The 20,945-nt window shown below is 48.8% G+C and overlaps 5 protein-coding genes across 5 annotated transcripts; 3 read left to right on the top strand and 2 right to left on the bottom strand.

The window, feature by feature from the left end:
• Positions 1 to 4,681: 4,681 nt before the first annotated feature.
• Positions 4,682 to 9,706, bottom strand: DFJ58DRAFT_444075 (CHAT domain-containing protein). The gene is made up of 6 exons (XM_041380434.1): positions 9,419 to 9,706; positions 8,415 to 9,365; positions 8,208 to 8,358; positions 8,013 to 8,152; positions 7,868 to 7,965; positions 4,682 to 7,811 (listed from the first exon to the last, which is right to left on the bottom strand). Exons 2-6 carry the CDS (start codon positions 9,340 to 9,342, stop codon positions 4,851 to 4,853), a joined length of 4,278 nt encoding a protein of 1,425 aa, XP_041242637.1. The 5' UTR covers positions 9,343 to 9,365; positions 9,419 to 9,706; the 3' UTR covers positions 4,682 to 4,850.
• Positions 9,707 to 11,497: 1,791 nt separating this feature from the next.
• On the top strand, positions 11,498 to 12,167 carry DFJ58DRAFT_793927 (LSM-domain-containing protein). Its single transcript, XM_041390428.1, has 3 exons — positions 11,498 to 11,721; positions 11,789 to 11,902; positions 11,963 to 12,167. Exons 1-3 carry the CDS (start codon positions 11,571 to 11,573, stop codon positions 11,992 to 11,994), a joined length of 297 nt encoding a protein of 98 aa, XP_041242636.1. The 5' UTR covers positions 11,498 to 11,570; the 3' UTR covers positions 11,995 to 12,167.
• DFJ58DRAFT_704483 (uncharacterized protein) lies at positions 12,168 to 14,052 on the bottom strand (the record flags this gene model as incomplete). Its single annotated transcript, XM_041383674.1, has 1 exon — positions 12,168 to 14,052. The coding sequence occupies one exon, from the start codon at positions 14,050 to 14,052 to the stop codon at positions 12,472 to 12,474; it is 1,581 nt and encodes a 526-aa protein (XP_041242635.1). The 3' UTR covers positions 12,168 to 12,471.
• A 651-nt stretch (positions 14,053 to 14,703) lies between these two features.
• Positions 14,704 to 15,214, top strand: DFJ58DRAFT_729290 (uncharacterized protein; the record flags this gene model as incomplete). The annotated part of the gene is made up of 4 exons (XM_041385730.1): positions 14,704 to 14,808; positions 14,884 to 14,995; positions 15,070 to 15,089; positions 15,140 to 15,214. 4 exons carry the CDS (start codon positions 14,704 to 14,706, stop codon positions 15,212 to 15,214), a joined length of 312 nt encoding a protein of 103 aa, XP_041242634.1.
• Positions 15,215 to 17,617: 2,403 nt separating this feature from the next.
• Positions 17,618 to 19,838, top strand: DFJ58DRAFT_842473 (major facilitator superfamily domain-containing protein; the record flags this gene model as incomplete). The annotated part of the gene is made up of 14 exons (XM_041392839.1): positions 17,618 to 17,641; positions 17,711 to 17,854; positions 17,916 to 18,104; positions 18,127 to 18,253; positions 18,303 to 18,416; positions 18,468 to 18,783; positions 18,831 to 18,838; positions 18,894 to 18,926; positions 18,982 to 19,106; positions 19,166 to 19,254; positions 19,308 to 19,401; positions 19,473 to 19,513; positions 19,624 to 19,715; positions 19,795 to 19,838. The coding sequence occupies 14 exons, from the start codon at positions 17,618 to 17,620 to the stop codon at positions 19,836 to 19,838; spliced, it is 1,440 nt and encodes a 479-aa protein (XP_041242633.1).
• Positions 19,839 to 20,945: the final 1,107 nt, after the last annotated feature.

Raw genomic sequence — 20,945 nt, 5'->3', positions numbered from 1 at the left:
TGGAGGGGCATCGCAACGTAATAAAAGGAGTTGTAGTATCAAGGGACGGGCAATTCATAGCAAGCGGTGATGATGATGGAGAGCTCATCGCCTGGAACAGAGACGGCGAGTCTCTCACCAAACCCATCAAAGCCCACTCCAAACGGATCTACTCGCTCGATTTTTCCCCAGACAGCACATCGCTGGCGAGTAGCTCAACGGACACCACAGCGAAGCTCTGGAATACACAAACATGGCAGGTGCAAGGAGATCTAATCAATGGTGGGCATGGCGGTGAAATCCTCTGCATTCGGTATTCGCCGTCTGGTGAACATATTGCCATCGCAACAAACAAAGATATCCAAATATGGAATCTGGGCAAGAGGGAATGCATCTCAAAGTTCCAGGGTCACTCTGCGTTCAATGGAGCATGGAATTTTACAGTCGCATGGACGCCCGATGGCAAACAGCTTGTATCGGCTGCTATTTTGGGTGATCCCACCATACGAATCTGGGATTCATCGACCGGGAAGCAGGTTGGTGAGCCCTGGAAAGGCCATACCAACCATATCTTCGTGATTGCCTTGAACCCTACCGGCACCCTTCTCGCGTCCGCATCAGATGACAACCAGGTTCGCCTTTGGCGGCTTTCAGATCGACGAACCATCGCCATATTCAAGCACCCCGGTGCGGCGTATTGTGTCACCTTCTCCGCGGATGGCAAGCACATACTGAGTGCAGGATCTGATAGCATGATCTCAAAATGGCCAGTACCTATACTAGAGGACATTCTCGAGGACCAGACATCAAATGTAAGATTCTGTTTATTTTCCGTCTCCTTGCATATCGATCCTTGAGCTTGATGTCAAGGCTCAAGGCGAAACATGTTTCTAGCCTCCACTCCTACCACGTAATCTAACCATGTGTGATGCAGATCCTCACCATCAACACGACAGCCCGCGATGCCTGCATAAGCGGGGACTTGACTACTGCTGACAGGCTGTTAACACAAGATATCGGCGCAGATGGCAACGACTACAACTCTTACGCGAACCGCTCGTTTGTAAAGGCAAGAAATTCAGACTGGGACTGCGCACTTGATGACGTGCTCGAAGTGAGATGCACCATTTAGTCGGGACCTTTGTAACACAGACTAACTTATGTGGTGATATAGAGCATCAGCATTCAGCCATCCTTGATGGGCTGTATCTCCAAGGGCATCGCCCACTGTGGAAAACGACAGTTCCAAGACGCGATGAAAGCATTTGACCTCGCGTTCATGTACGTGGACGCAGACTTGAATAAAACTCGTTTTCTACTCTTGATTAAGGTACGTCAATTATGTCTCATGCACTTGCTACTTACACGACAGCTGTCAGGCCATCGCCCTTTTCAATGCAGATCAATATGACGAGGCAATTATGCGAGTTCAAGAGCTAGCTACTACTCGTCCCAATGCGATGTCTCTTGCCTGTGGTATCGTAGAAGTGAGTGCTCCTGACACAGTCAAGACCAGATTCATGTGTCGATACTGATTTTGCGAACCTCGCACTTCAGGCTTATCTACACGTCCAAATGGGAATGCATGCATTGGACGCCGCACGTCACAACGAAGCTGCTGGCTACTTCGCTGCTGCTGTCAACACTATCGGTTTCTCGTCTGTGTCGGCTATTCATTCTAAATATGATATCTTTGTGGTGGTCCGTTGATTGGGATGCAATATTTTTATTTCACGTCGAGCTGAGTGCTTGCGCAGCTATTCGGGTGGGATCTCAAGTCCTTGTGGCGGACTGCACACCAGAATTGGTGCCATGCGCTCCTTCGGGCAGGCAGACTTCCAGAAGCCATGCAAGCATACCGATATATGATGGACAGGGCTGATGAAGTTATGAAAGCACGCTGCTTTGATTGGTCCACTGGCAAGTCTTCGTGATATCAACCGGGTATAATTCTCAATCCCATTTCACTTAGCTTTCAAGCAAGATTGCAGCGTGTTATATGCTGCTGCCGGCGTGACTGACCTCGCTGCGGGCGGGGATACTGCCCTCGCTTCGGGTAATTACGACAGGGCTATCGAGTTTTACTCTGCGGCGATTGACCTTGATCTGGCAACCGATGTTGTCTTTGCGAACCGCAGTGAGGCGAGGTTGGGAAAAATGCTATGGGACGATGCACTCCTTGACGCTGAAAAGGTGCGATGACAGTTACCGTTTCGTATTCGACGCTCATTTTGGTGACATGCAGGTGATCGAACTCAACCGCTCATCTTACTTTGGATATCAGTTGAAGCATGCGGCACTTCATGGCGCACAGCGATATGATGAAGCCATCGGGGCGTTCACAATCATGCTCTCCAAGTTGGAAAATGCTCCCGACACGAAAACAAAAAGTACGCCTCGAACAGCACGTCTTTAAGCACTGTTGACTCTTTATACAGACTTGTACCAACAGTATGTTAGTCCATCCGAAGCAGAACGAGCCATTCATGAGACCATCAAAGCTCAACTCGACGACGTCCCGCATCGTTTAATCAACACCTTTACTGGGCGCTTATGTAATCGCGAGGCACAGATCAATGCCTTCAAAGCGAGCGCAGAGTACAAAGAACTTTTGTCATCCACAATAAAGCATGCAGACCTTCAAATAGAGCGCATCCAAGACGTGGTGGCGGTGTACTTCCGTTATGTCATGCTATCGCATAGGTGGGAAGAGAAGGAGCCGTCGCTGCATGACATCCAGGGCAAGGTGGTGTACTACTTGGATCCAGTCGGTGGCATCCCAAAGTTGCAGTCATTCTGTAAAACTGCTCGTGATATGGGGTATCGCTGGACATGGATTGACACCTGCTGCATCGACCAGACTAACAATGTCGAGGTCCAACAATCGGTCAACTCCATGTTTGTCTGGTATCGCCACTCAGCACTTACCATGATCTACTTGTCGGATGTTCCACCTTCGTCGCAGTCTGGGGCACTCGCAAGAAGCACTTGGAACACGCGAGGATGGACAGTTCAAGAATTCCTGGCCCCAAAATTTGTCCTGTTTTATCAGAAGGATTGGTCCCTATATCTCGGCGATCGTTCTCCCAACCACAAGGACTCCCTTGCAATCATGCGGGAGATGGGAGATGCGACGGGCATAGATGCGCAGGACCTCGTCGCCTTCCATCCGGGGACGAGAGACGCACGGGAGAAACTCCAGTGGGTATCTGCCCGTGTCACCACGTGGCAGGAAGATATTGCATACTCATTGTTTGGTATCTTCGGCGTCAACCTGCCTGTCATTTATGGCGAGAAGAAGCAAAAGGCGCTTGGCAGGCTCTTGCAAGAGGTCGTAGCTCAGTCGGGCGACATCAGTGCCCTGAACTGGGTGGGGCAATCATCCGAATTCAATAGCTGTCTGCCGGTCGACATTACGTCATATAAAGCTCCACCATACACCCCATCATCTCTGTCCGAAGATGACATTCAAACGTCGATATCCTCGCTCCGACATGTCGTGGCTTTAGATTTGGTTCTGAAACTTTACGCCCTGCTTGACAACCTGAGCGCGCCTCGTTTCGGGAACTGCAGACTGCATCTGCCTTGCATCCCATTTTATGTTACAGCGGTCAGACGGAGTCGCAATCAAGACCAGGAGATATATGAAGTCAAGGCCGATGGACTTCATGACCTGCTGATCACCACGACGGACAAGCTGATTCAGTTCTCATCACCACGACCCACCTTGCAGACATTCTTGCTTGTTCGTCCGTGGAATCGATATCTCCTCGAGCTTCCTGACTTCGTGAAGCAGTCTAGCTTGACAGAGCTATCTGACGTTGCAGACGACACGCAGAGCGAAGAAGGTTATTGGTCTGCGCCTGGGTCTCCTTTACAGGATTCGCCTGACGAGTTCCTTGAAGCACAGGAGTCGGTTGTTCCGGAACTGAGCGATCGAGCGTTGCGATTGGCTGCCCACCTTGTGCAGCCTTTTAGCGCATTTTTGCTGGCGCATCAGCGCGGCGGAGAATACAAGAGAATTGCATCAGATCATGATATTATTGCACAAGTCAAAGACCTTTCTTCTATTCCGGACTTGGTCAAGACGCTAGAGATATTGTAGCGGCATGCATTTTTGGTGACATTTATATCAATAATCCCTGAATGTGAATTTGATGTATGAGACGATCAATTCTAGTGAAAATTGACAAGAATCAGGCCGATACGTATGGAAGACAGGACCGCGCTCCGTTACATGGTGTGACCATACCCATACTAAGGTAGGGACTCCGTGTACCTTTGCCAGCTTTGTTTTTTTAAATACAAGGAAAAAAAAAATCTGGTTATACCTGGGCAGTGGGTATCATGTCGGCTGCCGGCAGACCGATAGCTCAGTGCTCGTGTCTCCAAGCAGCAGAATATGCATCATCGTTCAAATCAAAATTCTTCGTCTTACGCTCAGGTCTTGCCTGTACAGAAGAAATTCATCCTTATGAGCATGATTCGCTCGCTGGCCAAAATTCTGGAACGGTTGGCGTTTCTTGCTTTTGATCCATATTCGCACCAGAGATCAATAAACAGCTATTTCAACATGCAGTCCTACACTCCTCGGTGCGCTGGCTCCAATGGTCCGAAGGACATACTCATGTTTATAAACGCGCAAGCATTGAATGAAAGACACAAGTGGTATTGAAACAACAGGACAACGTGACAGGTACTAGCAGTGACAACGCCGGGAATACGAGACCAACAACTTGAGTAAATGGTATCATGTGAGGGAATGTGAAATAACATGCTGCTACGGCGACTGGGATAAAACAGGATCGAAAATCAACAACTCGAAAACCTATACCATACGAAAGTAATATAACATAACATAGAACCTGAAACTACACACCAATATGAATGAAAACCATCCTCTGCTCGAGCGGCACTTTCGTCTTCACAGCGTTTGTAGCACGGTTGAGTGCCCAGGCCGCCTTCGTGCAGTCCATCACATCACCATCCTTCAAATCCTTGACCATGTTCTTGTAGAATGCTTCGACAACATGTTTCGCGACAGCGTCGTCGACCACCCATAGCGTGCCAATGACGCTCTTGAACCCTGAAAATTGGAGTCCAGCTGCGAGGTGGATGACTTCATCGGGTGTCTTCTCATCGCCAACAGCGGTGTGACATGCCGACAAGAATGCGAACTCAGCGTGAGGAATGTCTTTCTCCATGATGTCGAGCAGCGTCAGAGGTTTGTCTCCCATGGCGAAACGTGAGTTATAAGGCTGCTCGCGGTCCTGCTTTCCATGACAGGCGAGATGCACCCAGGTGTTGTGTTGCAAAGCATCTAGTGCACCTGCTTGCGTGGCGTTGTCACCGGAGAGAGTGGTGGGATTGACCGTCGTGGGGACGAGGTTGCGGACGAGCTCAAGCTCACTGTCAACAGCCGAGAGCGCCTCGCCTTGCCCCGCACCCGGTGAACTTTGTCCGATTGCAACGAAAGACGGAGTCGCACGTTTCTTCATCATCTGCCTAGATCTGATCAGAGCTGAAAGTGTCGGCGTGTAGGAACAGATGTAGACGTCCTCCAGGCATAGTTCACGCCGTCCATCTGCCTTCGTTCGAAAGGGGTGAGCTGCATGGAGAGGAATGGAAGTGAATGTTGCAGTTGGACACAGCCAGATTCGAGAGCCGTTCGTTACTCTGAGATCACGCTGGAGGACGATGACGATGGGGAGCATGATCTCGTCCCATACTGTCCGCAAAAGGACTTGCAATTCCTTTCTCGTCTCCTTTGGGCGCATAAAAGATGCATGTCGTATCTCCCTGGCAAAGTCATTCTTGAGTTTCTCCAGATGTGCGAGGGTGATGCGCGGGAATTGAACGTGATGGGGCTCTCCTGACGTCGGGACAACGATGGCGTTGCACGAGTATTGACTCGCAATGAGTATGATGACTGGGCCATGACGTGCTGCTGCTTGCAAGTCATCATACGACGGGGGGAGCAGGAACCGCGAGAAGCCTTTAAGATTACGAATCTCAGTTACCACTGCTCCCCACTGCTCCTGAAGTCTCCTGTAACGTATCGCTGCTCGATCAGTAGCAGCACGGTCTGTGTTGACCGCGGAACTTTGAGCATCAGAAAGACGCTTGCTGAGTTCCGAGAACTTGTGAGCAAGGTTGACATTTGTCGACTCGAGGTCTTCAAGTGGACTTCTCAGGCGAGAGGCCAATGACCATTGCTGGCCGCGACCCTGCTCAACAAGTTCGATTGCGTCTCGTAGATTTTCAAGGCGCATGGCACATGATGCCGCATCCACAGGCAATGTTCTAGCAGGACGAAAAGCAGAAGCAGCTTCGCGCCGTGCAACAATCGAAGACCGTGTTGCCAAATGTCTGTCAAGAAGTTCGAAAAACGTTTTGTAGGCTTCTAGTGCAGAGGTGTGACTGTGACTCTCCGCTGCAAAAGTCCAATTGATCGTCTCTTTGATGCGTTCTGGGAAACCTTGAGTAGGATGTCGTGATGCCAGCCTGAAGTTCTCTACGGCAAGTGATAAATCAGCAGAGCTGCGTTGCACCCTGAAACGAGACAAATAGGCTTCCTGCAACCACATGTAGCTGAAATATCTATCTGGGTGCAGTGAAGGCAAAGCCTCCAACGACTCTTGGCAGAGTCGAATGGCCTCTTCGATATCTTCATTCTTCCGAGTTTGCGTGAAACGAGAATGGAGTGCCGAGCTCAAATTGCAAAGAGCTTGATGGCGACGTGGATGACCCTGTGGCGTTAATTGAAGTGAATCCCGGTGGAGGTTGATGGCCTCGTCGAGATTCTCGCTGGCATCCAATTTGACATATCTGATTTTGAGCGCGAGCGCAAGGTTGTTAAGCGTGGAATAACGACATGGATTCCCGGGCGGGCGCAACGTCAGTGCCTCGCGCTGGAGGCTGATGGATCTGATGATGTCGTCAACATCACCACGTTGGTTGAAACGGGTGTGGAGGGCAGATCCTAGGTTGTCCAATGAGGAATTACGATATTTGTGCCCAACAGGGCGCAGGCGCAGCGCTTCTTCGAACAAAGAGATGGCCTCATCGATGTCATCTGAGTTGCCTTGGTGATCAAAGCGGAATCGCAGTGAGTAGGCCAAGTTATTCAGGTAGGTCTCGCGTTCAAAATGTCCCTCAGGACACAGAGAAACGGCTTCACGCTTATGTTGTATGCTCTCTGCTAGATCATCAATCGTGCCGCGCTGTTGAAAGCGTGCTTCAACTGCCTGCGCAAGCTTGTTGAGTGCTTTCGGACGGTGTGCGTTGCCCAGAGGACAGAGCTCGAGTATGACTCGTCGAAGGTGGATGCCTTCATCAGATGCATCTTTTGGGAGATTGTTGCATTCGCAGATCACATAATCGACACCATTTGCCCCTGCCGCGATGCTACGAAGGTAGGTGCCCTCTGGACAGAGGGAAAATAGCTTAGAGGACAGTTGCGCGCATTCCTGAATATAGATAGCGGTGGAGTTCTCCTTCTCGTAGCTCCAGATCAACGCTTTAAGGAGGTGATAGATGGATAACGGGTGATCGGGGTGGCCCGGCAGACGCAACGCAAGGGCTTCACGGAAGAGAGAAGTGATAGAATCGATATCTTGAAAAACACTTTGAATGTAGCCTTCAAGGCGGGCCCACGTGAGGTTGGTGAGAGCCGCTGCCCGATCAGGATGGCCGACCGGACATTGATCCAGGACCAACTGAAAATGCTTTACAGCATCGTTCAGGTGAGAGACCGTCTTGCTTGTCACATATGTGGCAAGTCGTTCATGGCCCGCATCCGTGTCTTGAGCAACCTGACATTCAACGATGGACTACAGCAGGTGTTCCGTCAATAAAAGCCAACAACACAGCGGCTGACGTCACTCACGTCAAGCAGTGCGCTGTCCTGATGGTCGCAATCATGTAGAACTGTGGCCTTTAGCGTGAGAGAAGGGTGAACACCACGAACGGACGGGAAGGACATGTCTACGAGATGTGAGTATATGCGCATGAGTGGGAAGGAGGTCACTCACCGAAAGGCTCGTTTCCATGATCTAGCAGCGCATCCCATAAAGTTTCAAGTTTTCCGACAACTTCTCCATTGCCCAGCATGCGATCGAGCTCGAAGGAAGCCCTGATCTCCAGTGATAATTTGGATGACTTGCGTAATGATCTACAAACGGAAAATCAGTCATCGAGTCGCATCCGAAAGTCGCAGTAGACTTTACAGGGTCACGGTCTCGCCCCACGTCATAGATTCGTCTGATGATGGGATTCCGATGGTTGATTTCCAGCGTCCCCTCTGTTCAACATTGAAGAATATGTAGATGCCTGCGGGAATGCGCTCGGAAGGGACTTTGAGATTTTTGCCGCTGATGACTGTAAGTAGACCGAAATGACCACCAGAAACACTCAGGCGATATGGAGTGACCGACCTTCAAGTCTGATAGATTGGCCTTTCCAGCTACTAGGCGTGATGGTAGCATGGGTTTGGGCCTGTCCGCAGAGTAGATCATCATCATCATCGCTTGTCAGCTTTGCTCTGGGCTTCGGTCGCTGGTCCCTGCTCCAGATATCCGATATCGGAGTGGGGTCACTAGTCGACGAGTCAGCCCCAAGTGAAGAGTTGTATCGTGTAAATTCAGGGATAGACAGAGGAGGGGTAGGAGGGGTAGGAGGGCGAAACCTGGGTCTACTTGGCTGGTTTTGCCCTGATGTTGGTGGCGGAACAAAGTGTGAGTCGGCGTGATGTTTCAAATACTTCTGTATAACATGAGATTTTCCTCCGAAAGCAGTGCAAATGTCCTCCTCTGGCCGGCAAGTGACTAGTAACTTGAAATTACGGGGGAGCTCTGCTCCTTTCTCTGCGAGCGCAGTCAGGAGGTCTTTACGATCTGACTCGCTACCGCTTTGTTCCAACCCGTCGATGACCACCAGCACAGGGCCGATCCATGTCATCTGATTCGCAGGAATAAGGATAAAGTAATTGAATTGAGCAAGTGGGTTTATCGTTTCACGTAATGCGCGCTTGTCTTTCACGGTGGCCCAGAGAGCCTTCATGTACTGAGGGTCGTGATCAGCAAGGTCCCGTGCAATCGTGCTGAATAAATTCGTAGCATTTCGCTTGTCCTGGGCAGCGCACGAAAAACAGTATGACGAACCAAGACGCACAATGGCGTCGAATTGGCGTGCAATGGTATGTGCGATAGTGGATTTTCCAGACCCCTTTGGACCTAGCAAGAGGTAAATCTGCTGTTTATCGTCTTGATTGATCCATGAAGTTATTGACTCCAGGATGTCGATTCGTGGGGGCGCATCTCTGATCTTTTGTGATTCAATCGAAGCGCCAACAGCATAGTGCATGCCGTCAAGGTCTATTTTCGCGGCTAGTAGTAATATGAACATATGTGAGGAAGAGAGATGGAAGATGGAACACTACCATGGTCAAGCAACAGGTCATGAACACGAAAGACGTTGAGTTCCGTGTTAATCGTGGCCTGCTGATATATAGCGTTCTTGAGTTCTTTGAAGGTCACTTCGTACGCCAGGATTTTATCATCTAGTTCGGACAACGCGTTCGAAAAGTTTCGTTTCCCTACATTCAGGAATTTTGTTGAAGAAGCTAAGCTTTGGTAAGAAGCTGCGAGACTCACATCCGCTCCTGTTCTGGTAGTCACGGATAAAGTACGAGCACTCGAGCGTCCGGCGAGCGAGTGTGTTGATAGTCTTTTCTTGCGATTCCACCCTTTTCAGTTCCTCTACGCCAGAGACAAGGCTGTAGGTTTCGTGCATAATGGTAATGAGCTGATTAAAACTTCGGTCTCGGGCAAATTGTGCATCCACCGACTAATCAAAACAGATGAGTTCTTTAGGTCTAAACATGCGATCATCCCACTTACATGATATACTGCAGTGAGAGTCATGAGTGCCATTTTGGTATAAGGATGGGCCTAGTGGTGTGGTATCAGACATATTCAGTGGCAAAGTCAGGGGACCGTACCTCAGTGAACCTGCCAGCAAGCTGAACGAAAATGTTGATCTTGTCCAAGAGCGGAGTAAGGACTTCTGAGATAGTGACATCATCTATGTCTAATTGACGTCGCAAATTATCAAGAGTAACCGTCATTTTAACTGATATCACGTACCGAAGATCTGCACTGCCGGGGGAAATGGTGTTTTGCTCGCACCCCCATAGGCATGACTCGCCATGGGCTCCTTCTGGATACCTTCTCTGTGACCGGTTCCGGCACGTTGGGATCCATCGGCAGGTTTCCCAGCGCCCACAACGGGGGTCAGCTTGAACTCCAAACTTGCTCTGAGCAGCTCTTCCTTGCCATGAGGATTTACGTATTTCAGCCGTTCAAGAATGGCTGAATGAACTGTCAGAAAATACATTACACAAGGATGCAGTTACTCACCGCCAGGGCGCCTCAAAAATTCCTCGACACAGCCCCGGACCATACCAATGAACTGATCACGATGAAGTTGGCGATGAGCAAATACTTTCAATGTGAGCGTGGTGGAGTTGCGAACATTGCTGCTCTTTGAATCAGCCTTTGAATCAGGCAGTAGTCTCCGCCATACAAGATATATTTACTACTCCATGGCATAGCGCTGGGTTTCTCCGGACTTGTACGACTGGGCGTGTTCGCATCATCAATGGATATTTCGACGTAGAATTGAGATTCCGTATTAAACAACCCGATCCTGGGCAGGCGATGAAGATCGATGTCTGGGATTTATCAGAACCGAGTAATCATGACATGAGGTTATTAGAACATGCCAAAAACTTGCACGTCATATGTCTCTAGTCCCAATTGGCTGGTCCTGTCATTGCATGTAAGTCCATCATTTCCGAATTATAGGTAAATCGCACATGGTGATATTGACTTGTTGAAGGGTGGATGTGTTGAACGCCGTCTGAATGCAGGAGTTGGAGCTTACACTCTCAGGCTATTCGGAAAGCCTTGACCCACGTGTCTGGCGGTTTAAAATATTGAAAATTCATTTACAGCAGTTTGTAAAACTTAATGGCACTCACGTACAGCACTCAGCCTTATGTAAAGTATTGATAGGTATTGATCAATTACGTTTGCAAGACTTGGAAAAAATCTGCTGTTTTGGGTTACATAACACTAGGTCGCGTCTCAAGATCTCAATACTTATTGCAATTTTATATCTTTACTGCTCCTCACAATGGCGAAGGCATTTAAAAACGCTGAATTCGTGGACACTGATTCAGATATCATGGAGCTCCAATCCTCGAGCTCCGAATCAGACTCAGATCCCTCTATAACAGGCCAGCAATGACCCCATCAATGGACAAGGCTGCAACAGCTGGTCCTCGCACAATCAATCTCTATAATTATATTAATGTGGATGAATAATATTCAGTTGTAGAAAAGACCTGGAACGTCATTGAGGTACTCCCTTGCAACGGAAGTACTATATTAAGTACTGGCACAAAGAATCCATGACGTCTAGTGTGTTTGGTGCTGTTAGGATCAGAAGGTTCTAAGAACTACTATCACCACCAGCGCGAAAACCAAACAAGTCCAAATCCCTGACTTGACTTGGACTTGACTTTCATCATGGACGAGTCAACGCCTCCACCGCCAGATATCGACGCATACCCACCCCCACCACCTCCATCAGCACCAACAGGAACACCAACTGATTTCTTGAAAGGCGTGGTCGGGAAAAAGGTCATCGTGCGTCTTACATCAGGCGTCGATTATCGAGGTATCCTTTCCCTTTCCTTGCTAGAGCCAAGCTTACTCATGTACGCTTGTTTGTTTGCTATGTGTAGGCGTTCTTTCGTGTCTAGATGGATATATGAACATCGCTTTAGAGCAGACTGAGGAGCATGTCAATGGTGTAGTCACAAATCGATACGGGGACGCGTTTATTCGCGGGAATAATGGTGAGTCATTCAAGGATTTACATGTGGCTGGATGCGTTCTGATGTGTCGTTTTACACAAGTATTGTACATTTCCGCTGCAGAACCGCTATGATCAATAACGTTGTACTGTATGAGCATCGCCAAAATGCACGAGAGTAATATACGACTTTTTCATGTAAGGACGTGACTTTATTCGATCTGTGTTCCCAGGATTTTATTTCTGCACATCATTTGATGAAGGATCTATGGGCGGATCTGCGCAGTGCACGTCTCGTCGTTGTAGTGGATGGGTGGACTGACTGAGGTTTGTGTCGAGATACTACATTTATGGCCCCCTTTCTGATTGAGAGAAATTGACTTGTCCTTCTCGTCATACATTATACATTCATTGCTCAGAACAGTAGCGCTATGTTACTGAAATCTCTTTTTCCTAAGACTACAAGGAGCAAGGAGTTATCCGAAGTTACTTTGGGTTCAGGCGAGATACGATTTGTACATTGGGGCAAGGTATATCTAAGAGGTGTACCCCAGGGAGCGCGTGGCTGGATAATTGCTACATGCAAAGCGATCAGTTGTGTACGGCATACACTCATCCCCTCTGCACGATCTCAAATCCCCAGTGCCGCCTCCACAGCACATCCTTCACAAACGCTCCAAAAGTGCTTCCATCCGTGACAACGACCTCTCTCGCTCTAGCCAGCACCATCGCGTCCAGCACCGGTATCAAAAACCCTTTCAATGGGACCTGGTCATACGGATTGATCAATGCGTCGAGGGGAGTCAGACGGGATGGAAAATCAGAAAGGAAGAATATACACGGGAAGGTTTGAAGATAAATCGAAAACAGTGGGTCTGCTACAGGATTCGGGGTGTCAGTGGCGATGTAAAGAGGAGCGTTCAGTCTTTGCAATGGTGGTGAGGTATGCAGAGGTGCACGACACCGAATCTTGGGTTTAAACGTATGCGGTAGAGGAGGCAAAGGCGGATGAGGAACCCTGAGACTCGCCACATCCGGTTGAATTAGCGGCGGATCGAGGTCCTCGTCGAAATGACTGAGCTGCTGTTCAAGCGCCAGAGTCTCTTCAAGATCTAGTCCACAAACAAGGTGCACGAGTTTCCACCAGATTGTTCTTGCATTATCGGTGCTTCGTTGTTCGAATTGACCGTCCCCGACACGAAGATGCGCACCGATGTAGACAGCGCCTAACGCTTCATATATCGTATCGACCACACGAGACAGGTGTGGATTCGTAAACGCCATTCCGGTCCTTACATCTCTCCGCACGTTCTTACTCACGCCCTGCCTAAGCCTAAGCCTCGACGACCCAAACAACGTCCCGATCTGCAGTAATCTCTCGGGTGCTTGCACAAGTTTTGGGATGTAGATGGAATAACGATACTTGTCCCGCGCAGGCGATACATCATCAAGCGTGTCCAGAAATCGGAAATCGTAAGGCCCGGAGTCTTGGAGGGTCAATATGTCTGCTTCGAAAATATTTATATGAGATTTTTTCAGGTATCGTGCAACTGGGCTTCCGTCCCACTGGATCATCTTTACTCCGATTTTCTCTCCTATTGCGTAGAGATTGACGAGGTGATCCCATGGGATGGAAGTCCATTCTTCGTACCCTGAACACTCGTCGGGTGCTGGTATGCTGGCAGGGACAAGCGGACAGTGTTCAAGCCCCGTTTTAGACCCAAGCACGAGGAACCGTTGAAGTTTTTCAAATGAAACGTATCGAATCGGTTTTCCGAGACGGAGAAAAGGAACAAGAAGAGTGCGATTAAGTTGTTGAGCGAGTACGATTGCATTCTCAAGTGCGATGCGTTGGTTGTGTAATCCGCTGTGGGGGTAGTAGGAGAGGTATTTGGTGTCAGACGCGGGTGGGTTTGCTTTTGGGAGGGCATCAGCGGGGTGCGGGTGGGGTTGGGCATAGGGAGCGAACCTGGTGGTGAATAAATGATACGCGAAGAAAAAGCATGTGACTGATGCAAAAGCTAGTACGGCGATGAGAATCGCAAGTTTTCTGTTCTGGTAATGGGATGGCGCTCGTTTGGCACTCATTGGGCTTTGGCTGAGGGAAGAACCTGGTCGCGTGCTGTATGGTGCGCGCATCCGGTACGCGCCTTTTTCTAGTGTGACTGATGGAGACTGGAAGGTGTATGCCATGGTTGTTGAAGACGATGTGTTGTTTGTGCTTGTTGATTCACATCATGAGCACTGACCGCGTCGAATAATTTCCAATTCACCTGTTTGCATATCCGCGTCGATATACCAGCCATCATGCACATGGCGGTCGATACTGATAATTGTACATGCTATATACATATACAGTTATCAGAATTTTACCTGAATGCATGGCTCTGAAGAATCGCCTCTGGATGTGTGCTTCCCGCGGTGCACCGTGGATGTGATTTTCAAGTTGGTCCCAGAAGCTGAGTCGGAGTTATTCCATCATTCCTACATTTATTCGATTAACTTCTCTTTCATTCCATAAGCCAGTCCTACAGTATTTAAACGCTACGTCGATTTACTGGTAGGACAGTTGATCTTTCTACCCCCCGAATACATTTTAGTTCGGACAGTTCACTCCTCGTTCGAATCCTAAGTCTATTCTCCCTCGAAAGTCAACTTCTCTTATGTAAACGTTCCTTGAACGCCACATACTGACTCGCGTTTGCGCCACTAACATTGCTTTCATCTCGCCCGCACAACGCCACACGCTGCATTTCTTGTTCTTAGTACTCTCTATTTGTCAGGAAACCAACATTGTCTCGATCTCCAGGTCTATCAACAGGGAACTCTCACCGGACGCCAGGTATGTCTTGTTCTTACCGCCTTCTTACCTGCCTCCTGACCGATATCGACCACGCCCAGGCTTTGATGGAAGCGTCCAGCGTGCATCAAGGCCCGCGATTTAAGGACGTAACAAACCAAAAAAAAAAGATACAATTCAGCTGCTGACCTTCACGGACATCGCTCGCAGCGTGGACGGCGCAGGGACAGATCCTGGGTCATCTTGAACCTCTTCACGCGCATCTGCTGGTCACATTCGCCCGGGCTCTCAAGTGCCTGACTTCTCTCAGCCCTGTTCCTCCTCAGCACCTCCTCAGTTGGTTGCACTGACCCGCACCATGGCTTAGGCACCCCGATTCACGTCAACTCGATACTCTCGCGGCTCGTAAGTTCGTGTGCGAGATGAAAGGGTACGTTCCACTTCCATCTTCTGGCCTGCCGCTGACATCGTCATCTTCAGGGCATCGGTGGTCTTCGTTGTCCAGGTCGGGACCTAGTGGTGGCTTGGGATGAGAATGTCGGCCCTGTTCTTTAAACCGACGAAGCCCAGTTGGGTTGAGGTTGCAGGTGTTGCTACCATTCCATCTCGCCCGCCCCTCAGTGCCCGCTGGGTCCGGGGTAGCTTGTCACCAATAAGTCTGCTTCCTCGGTGCTAAGAGGCTCAAAGAGCCGAGGTCCTCAGCATGAGACTAAAGTAACCCCACTCCGATTCTACATAACAAACCCAATACACTGTTGATGAATCACGCATTCTGGAAAGAGAAGAAAGATTAACGCGACCCAGCTTCTGAGAAAAGGTGAGTTCCTCCGTTTGCTCATGTTCCTGATTGTCTTCGAGACTGTTATGTAGTATCAGCTCGAGACGCCATACATTGGCAATTTATCTAAGCATCAATTGTCATTGCATGGAGCCTCGAGCTCGAGCTGGATCTGGCATACGACAGCTTATTCCTCTGCTTTTCACACGATGACTGGAACAGATGTGTTGTACCACCGCAACTACAGGTCGCAGTGTGATCACCAAATTGGGGACATCTTTATCGCTTATTGATCGCCGTTTTCACTAAACTCTACTCGGGGGTTGAAAATTTGGTACTTCACAGGCACAGGTTTGATTGGAGGCCGGGGAGGCACTCAGGCACACTACCATGGGCTTGGTGTGTAGCGGATAATTAGTGCGAGCGCCACCTCCACAAAGAGCATCGCCTCCGTTCAATGCTGGGACGCTAACGAGTGCTCTGGGTTTGTGTTGAGGAAGGTAGAGGTAGTAGAAGTGCACGATTTTGACCTGGACCAGAGTAGGATGAAACACATCACGATGTTGTGCACAAAGCGAACTGCCACTGGTTTAGTCATTCCTATACTGGTCCCGAGGCAAAAGTGCGCAGTTCTTTCCAGAAAGTCTGGTCTTTCGACAGGACGGCGTTTTGACCGGTGGCAGAACGGCGGCAGCTCGACAAAATCATGCGGGGCTTGAAATTTTGCATCAGCTGATGCGCACCAATATGTTTTATCTTCCTCAGTCGCGTCTGCGTCCGCCGCTCACCCCATTCATTTACTGCTCAGCGCTCAGGCCTTGTGTCGCGTCCTCGGTCCGCCAATCATTAATCATTCTTCAGCACCCCATTCATTTGCTGCTCAGGCCTTTGTCGCTCAGTATACATTACATCAATTACAATTTGCATTGGCTACTTAAATACGAAAATCGAGCTCGCCGTCGTGCACAGCGAGCACGAAGGTTTGTGCGTTGATGTAGCCTAATTACTAGTAGGATGGCTGCAGTGCCAAATATGGCACTCGGAGACGGGTATAGCCGAGCCCCCCATAGGTACCCTTACACACCCTACCCAGCACCTTCTACAGCGCTAAAGACCCTCCTTTATCCACTATTTATTCATTTGGGTGCGTACAGCTAGAAGCGCGTCGAATTAGACCCGCCATCAGGCCTCAGGCCAAGCTGTCACGTCCAATTAAATCAGGTGAACTACCGAGTATCTACTTTCACGCGGAGATTGAAATGATAAGCGTCTGGTTTGCAATAGATGATCGCCGGTTCAAACCCCGTCTTCAAACGCCGGTAATCCCATAAACCAGACGTCCTCACACTATCTAAAGTCTAAGTATAGTAACGCCGACACAATAAACCATGCCACACAAAAACATCTCCGGTCTTGGCAGCTCAGAACACTGAACCACGCCCATTTGAGAACGTCTCTAGAAAATAGGGCTGTTGCCAAGTCTCTGAGGCGACCAGGGTCTGCCTATATAATAAGGTGGACGGCAAAGTCTATCACATGGTAATAGGTCAGCTCACGCGGAGTTTGAAGCCACTGGCACCGACGGAGCGTAGCTGCTCGTGATACTTAGTACTAGTAACACCTGGCCGCCAGATCTTTTATGGTATTGATTTCGAATGTGTCCCCAATTTAAGCAGCATCTGTTGCGGACTCTTATTTGGCTGTGTTTCAGCCTGAGGTACCTGTAAGTGGTACTATTAATATTCGACTATGCCATCTTCCTTCATTTATAAAGGTCTGCCTAGGGGATACTAATAGTATTGCGCACCTGTTGGTGGTAACAGAGAAAAGTCAATAAGGCGCGACGGTGAGCTCATCTTTGCAATGACATTGCAAACAGCAGCGGCTAACTGCGTATAACTTACTCTTAACACTCAGTGACACCAGACCTGACAAGTTCACGATGACAGTTGGTGTTATCATCAAATCGTGCAACCAATGGAATGAGGACTAGCTTGATGGATTCCTGGTCCGATGACTCCAATCACTGCGCCGGTCATCAAAGTATAATTATGCAGTACTAGTACTGTCGTAATACCTGCTCAGTCATCACTCTCTATCTATTTAATTACTCACAGTCTGTCCAGGGACATGTTTCGTCTTCCTCTCATCCAGGTTTTCCTTGTCTAAAGTGCTGTTCAATGTCGGCCTCTCCTCCAGAAACGGTATGTGTTGAGAGCTCCAATATTCGCGTACTAAATGAAGATGATGTGGACGAACATCATCTTTCCCAGCTCCACGGTGTCTCCGCAATCACGGACGACAACCTCGAGCAAAACATTCCGGACCACCTTCAACAGTTAGAAGATGAATGGCAAGACGACCCAGCTAACCCCAGGAATTGGACTCCGGCCAAAAAATGGACGGCCATTGTAATCGTCAGTTCTTTCATCAGAATTGGATATCTAATCGGGAGGCCTAATTTTGACTTCCTGTCAGCTTGCGCTCTACACGTTTGTGACTCCGATAGCAAGTTCTATTATGGCACCTAGTTTGCCAGACCTGGCCATAAAATATGGCATAACAGATCCGACAGTCACAGCGTTGACTCTCAGCATCTTTCTTTTGTCATTCGCTATTGGCCCTTTATTTGCCGCACCCTTGACCGAAGTATATGGTCGTGTGTGGGTGCGTCGTCCTCTTCTTTAAGACCAGTGGAACCGCCTGCCTGAATCAGTTCAAGGTCCTCCACTTATCGAACCTCTTATTCCTCGCGTTTAATCTCGGCTGTGCTTTTGCACCCAATACTTCATCTTTTCTCGCCTTTCGGTTTCTAAGTACGTTATGGAACCATTACTATCACAAGTTCACTTATTCTCTGCGAAGCTGGTTTCGTGGGGAGTGCACCCATCGCATGCGGCGGAGGCGTCGTTAGCGACCTCTTCTCCGAATACGATCGTGCCTCCGCGATGTCAGTATACTATGTCGGACCCTTAATAGGTGCGTTTCACGGTCTGCAATCTTGACGCAAGCTCACACTCATCTCGCTAGGTCCTGTCATTGGGCCCGTCATGGGAGGCTTCATCGCAGAGTCGGTCGGCATACAATATGATTTCTATGTCGCCGCCGCGATCTGTGGTGTCGCAGCAGTGATCGGCATTCCTTTTTTAAGAGAATCTTATGCTCCAGTAATCAGGCTTCGTCGTCAAAAAACGACAAGAGATCTCGAAAAGGCAGCTGGGATACATCCTGACCTCACCGCACCCCACATGAATAAATGGGTTTATTTGTGGATCAACCTCAAACGACCCGTTATACTTTTCACCCGGAGTTTTATATGCTTCATCCTCAGCTTATACGTGGCTCTGTAAGTTTTATGTAATGTCACACGGCTAACTGATGTCATCTGTTTAGGATTTATGGTGAATACTTAGCATCTTAAATCAAGTTATGCTGTGGACTAAAATCACCTTTCAGGTATCTACTACTTAATGTTTGCCACGTTCCCAAGTGAGATCATATTCACCCGATAACACGGGAACGAATATTAAAAACTTGCGTCCAGCTCTCTTTTCGGAAGTATACCACTTCAGTATCGGAATCGGAGGTCTGGCATACATTGGACTTGGCGTTGGATTCATATCCGCCGCCATCTTTGGCGCCAAACTTTCTAACAAGATATACTCACACGTACGTCAAGACTCTACTTGGGCCGCATTAGCTGAAGTGCACCTCTTATCGTAATGTAGCTTTCTGCAAAAAACGGAGGAGTTGGTAAGCCAGAGATGCGCATACCCACTCTGATATTTGGTTCGTTGTTCGCCCCAGTGGGACTACTGTGAGATATACATGAACTTTATGTTTGTTACTCCTACGCTAACCTACGTTTAGTTGGTATGGCTGGTCTGCGCAGGCCGAGATCAACTTCATTATGCCCATCATCGGTACTGCTATCTTTTCGTTCGGATTAATGGCAACCTTGTGGGTGTGCCCCGTATCAGACCATTGTCCGCGGCTAACCTGTTTGAAGCGTCCCTATTCAACTATACCTCGTAGATACATTTACCTATGCTGCAAGTGCAACCGCAGCAGCTTCTGTGAGTTGCACCTACCCAAAATCTTGTCGACGCCTTCTGAATACATTATTAGACGCTCCGTTCACTGCTTGGCTTCGCATTCCCTCTCTTTGGACAACAAATGTTCGCAGTACTTGGTTAGGGGGAGGCAACTCCCTTCTTGCAGGTCTTGCTATCGTCATCGGCATACCATTTCCCATCTGGATATATTATGCTGGCGAACGTATGCGTGCAAGGAGCTCTCTAGCTCGTTGATTTTCTTCTCTCTTCTTTGATGTAATGTGATCATGATGAGATGGCAGATCGTTCAGCCCAAACGATTTCAAAGGCACTGCACATAAAGTAGGAATAAACAATCTATTGTATGAGCTGGTGATATAGGTAGTTGGGCATCAAGGTTTGCCTGTGAGATATTGAATGTCCCACCATTCAGTCAAGTCAGCGTGATAATTTAATTGTTGGATGAACATGCCCATGCGGTTGTCGATTCTGGGCCAACACTGGTACACTGGATCAGCAGTACGTCTCGTGGTAATTGGAATAAATTGATCGGCACTATGAACTGATTTCCAATGCGACGGAACTGTGAAAGGACAAAATCAGATGGATTCTGCAGACATTGGCTGGGTGCTCAGACCTATAATGCTTTACTTCAAATCCTTTCTTCATCCAGATACAATATGCCATCGCCCTGTTTATACAGCAGCAAGCCTTCAGGGAACTGCTCTGGGCTGCATTGTTTGTCCCGATTGAAGGGTTGGCGAATGACAAAGAAGATGGCAGGATAGCAGGCTTTTTTACCGAAGAAATCTGCACATCAACTGGGTGCCTCGCGCAGAATACTGCGTGTAATCTGATGACACTCGTGAGTCCTGTCTCCCATCGTCCTATCTCAGGCAATAACAAAAGCGTCAGGTATACAATACGATGCTCCTTGTCTTAAAAAAATTTCGCTGCAAAGAAAAAGAAGCCAAAAAGGATGACCATTGCGAAATGGATGAAGACCCTAAATACGAGACGCACGAGGTTATGAACGGAATCATCATGTCCGCGCTTAGTGATGTTCCGGCTCGGCTTGGGCTCAAAGTAGGCTCGCCAGAATTCAAGCCTGAGCCGTGAGCCCAAGCCGGCCGAAAGCCGGGGCTTGGGCCTAAGCAAGCCGCGGCCCACGCGCTGAATGTCTGCGATGGCGGAACAAGTGAGCGCGCAGATACAAGTAAGTATATACATAGTGCATACATATATATAGTCTTTGCCGGTACCGAGTTGCGTGTCCTGTGTGACGGAAAGGTGAGCTTGCAGAAACAAGTAAAAACACGCAAACAAGCGCAGAGGTGGAGTGCAGACAAGTGCAGGCATGCACAAACATTAGCAGAGAAGTAAGGAGCATATGATCAGTTAGTCATAAATATCATCAATCGAAAAATCGAACCTATTGCGCAACTTGAGGCTC

The sequence above is a fragment of the Suillus subalutaceus genome (genome assembly GCF_016647625.1).
Source record: "Suillus subalutaceus strain FC151 chromosome Unknown DFJ58scaffold_71, whole genome shotgun sequence".
In the NCBI taxonomy this organism is placed as follows: domain Eukaryota; kingdom Fungi; phylum Basidiomycota; class Agaricomycetes; order Boletales; family Suillaceae; genus Suillus; species Suillus subalutaceus.
Note: the sequence above shows the minus strand (reverse complement) of the source record. Positions and strands in the feature narration are given on the sequence as shown.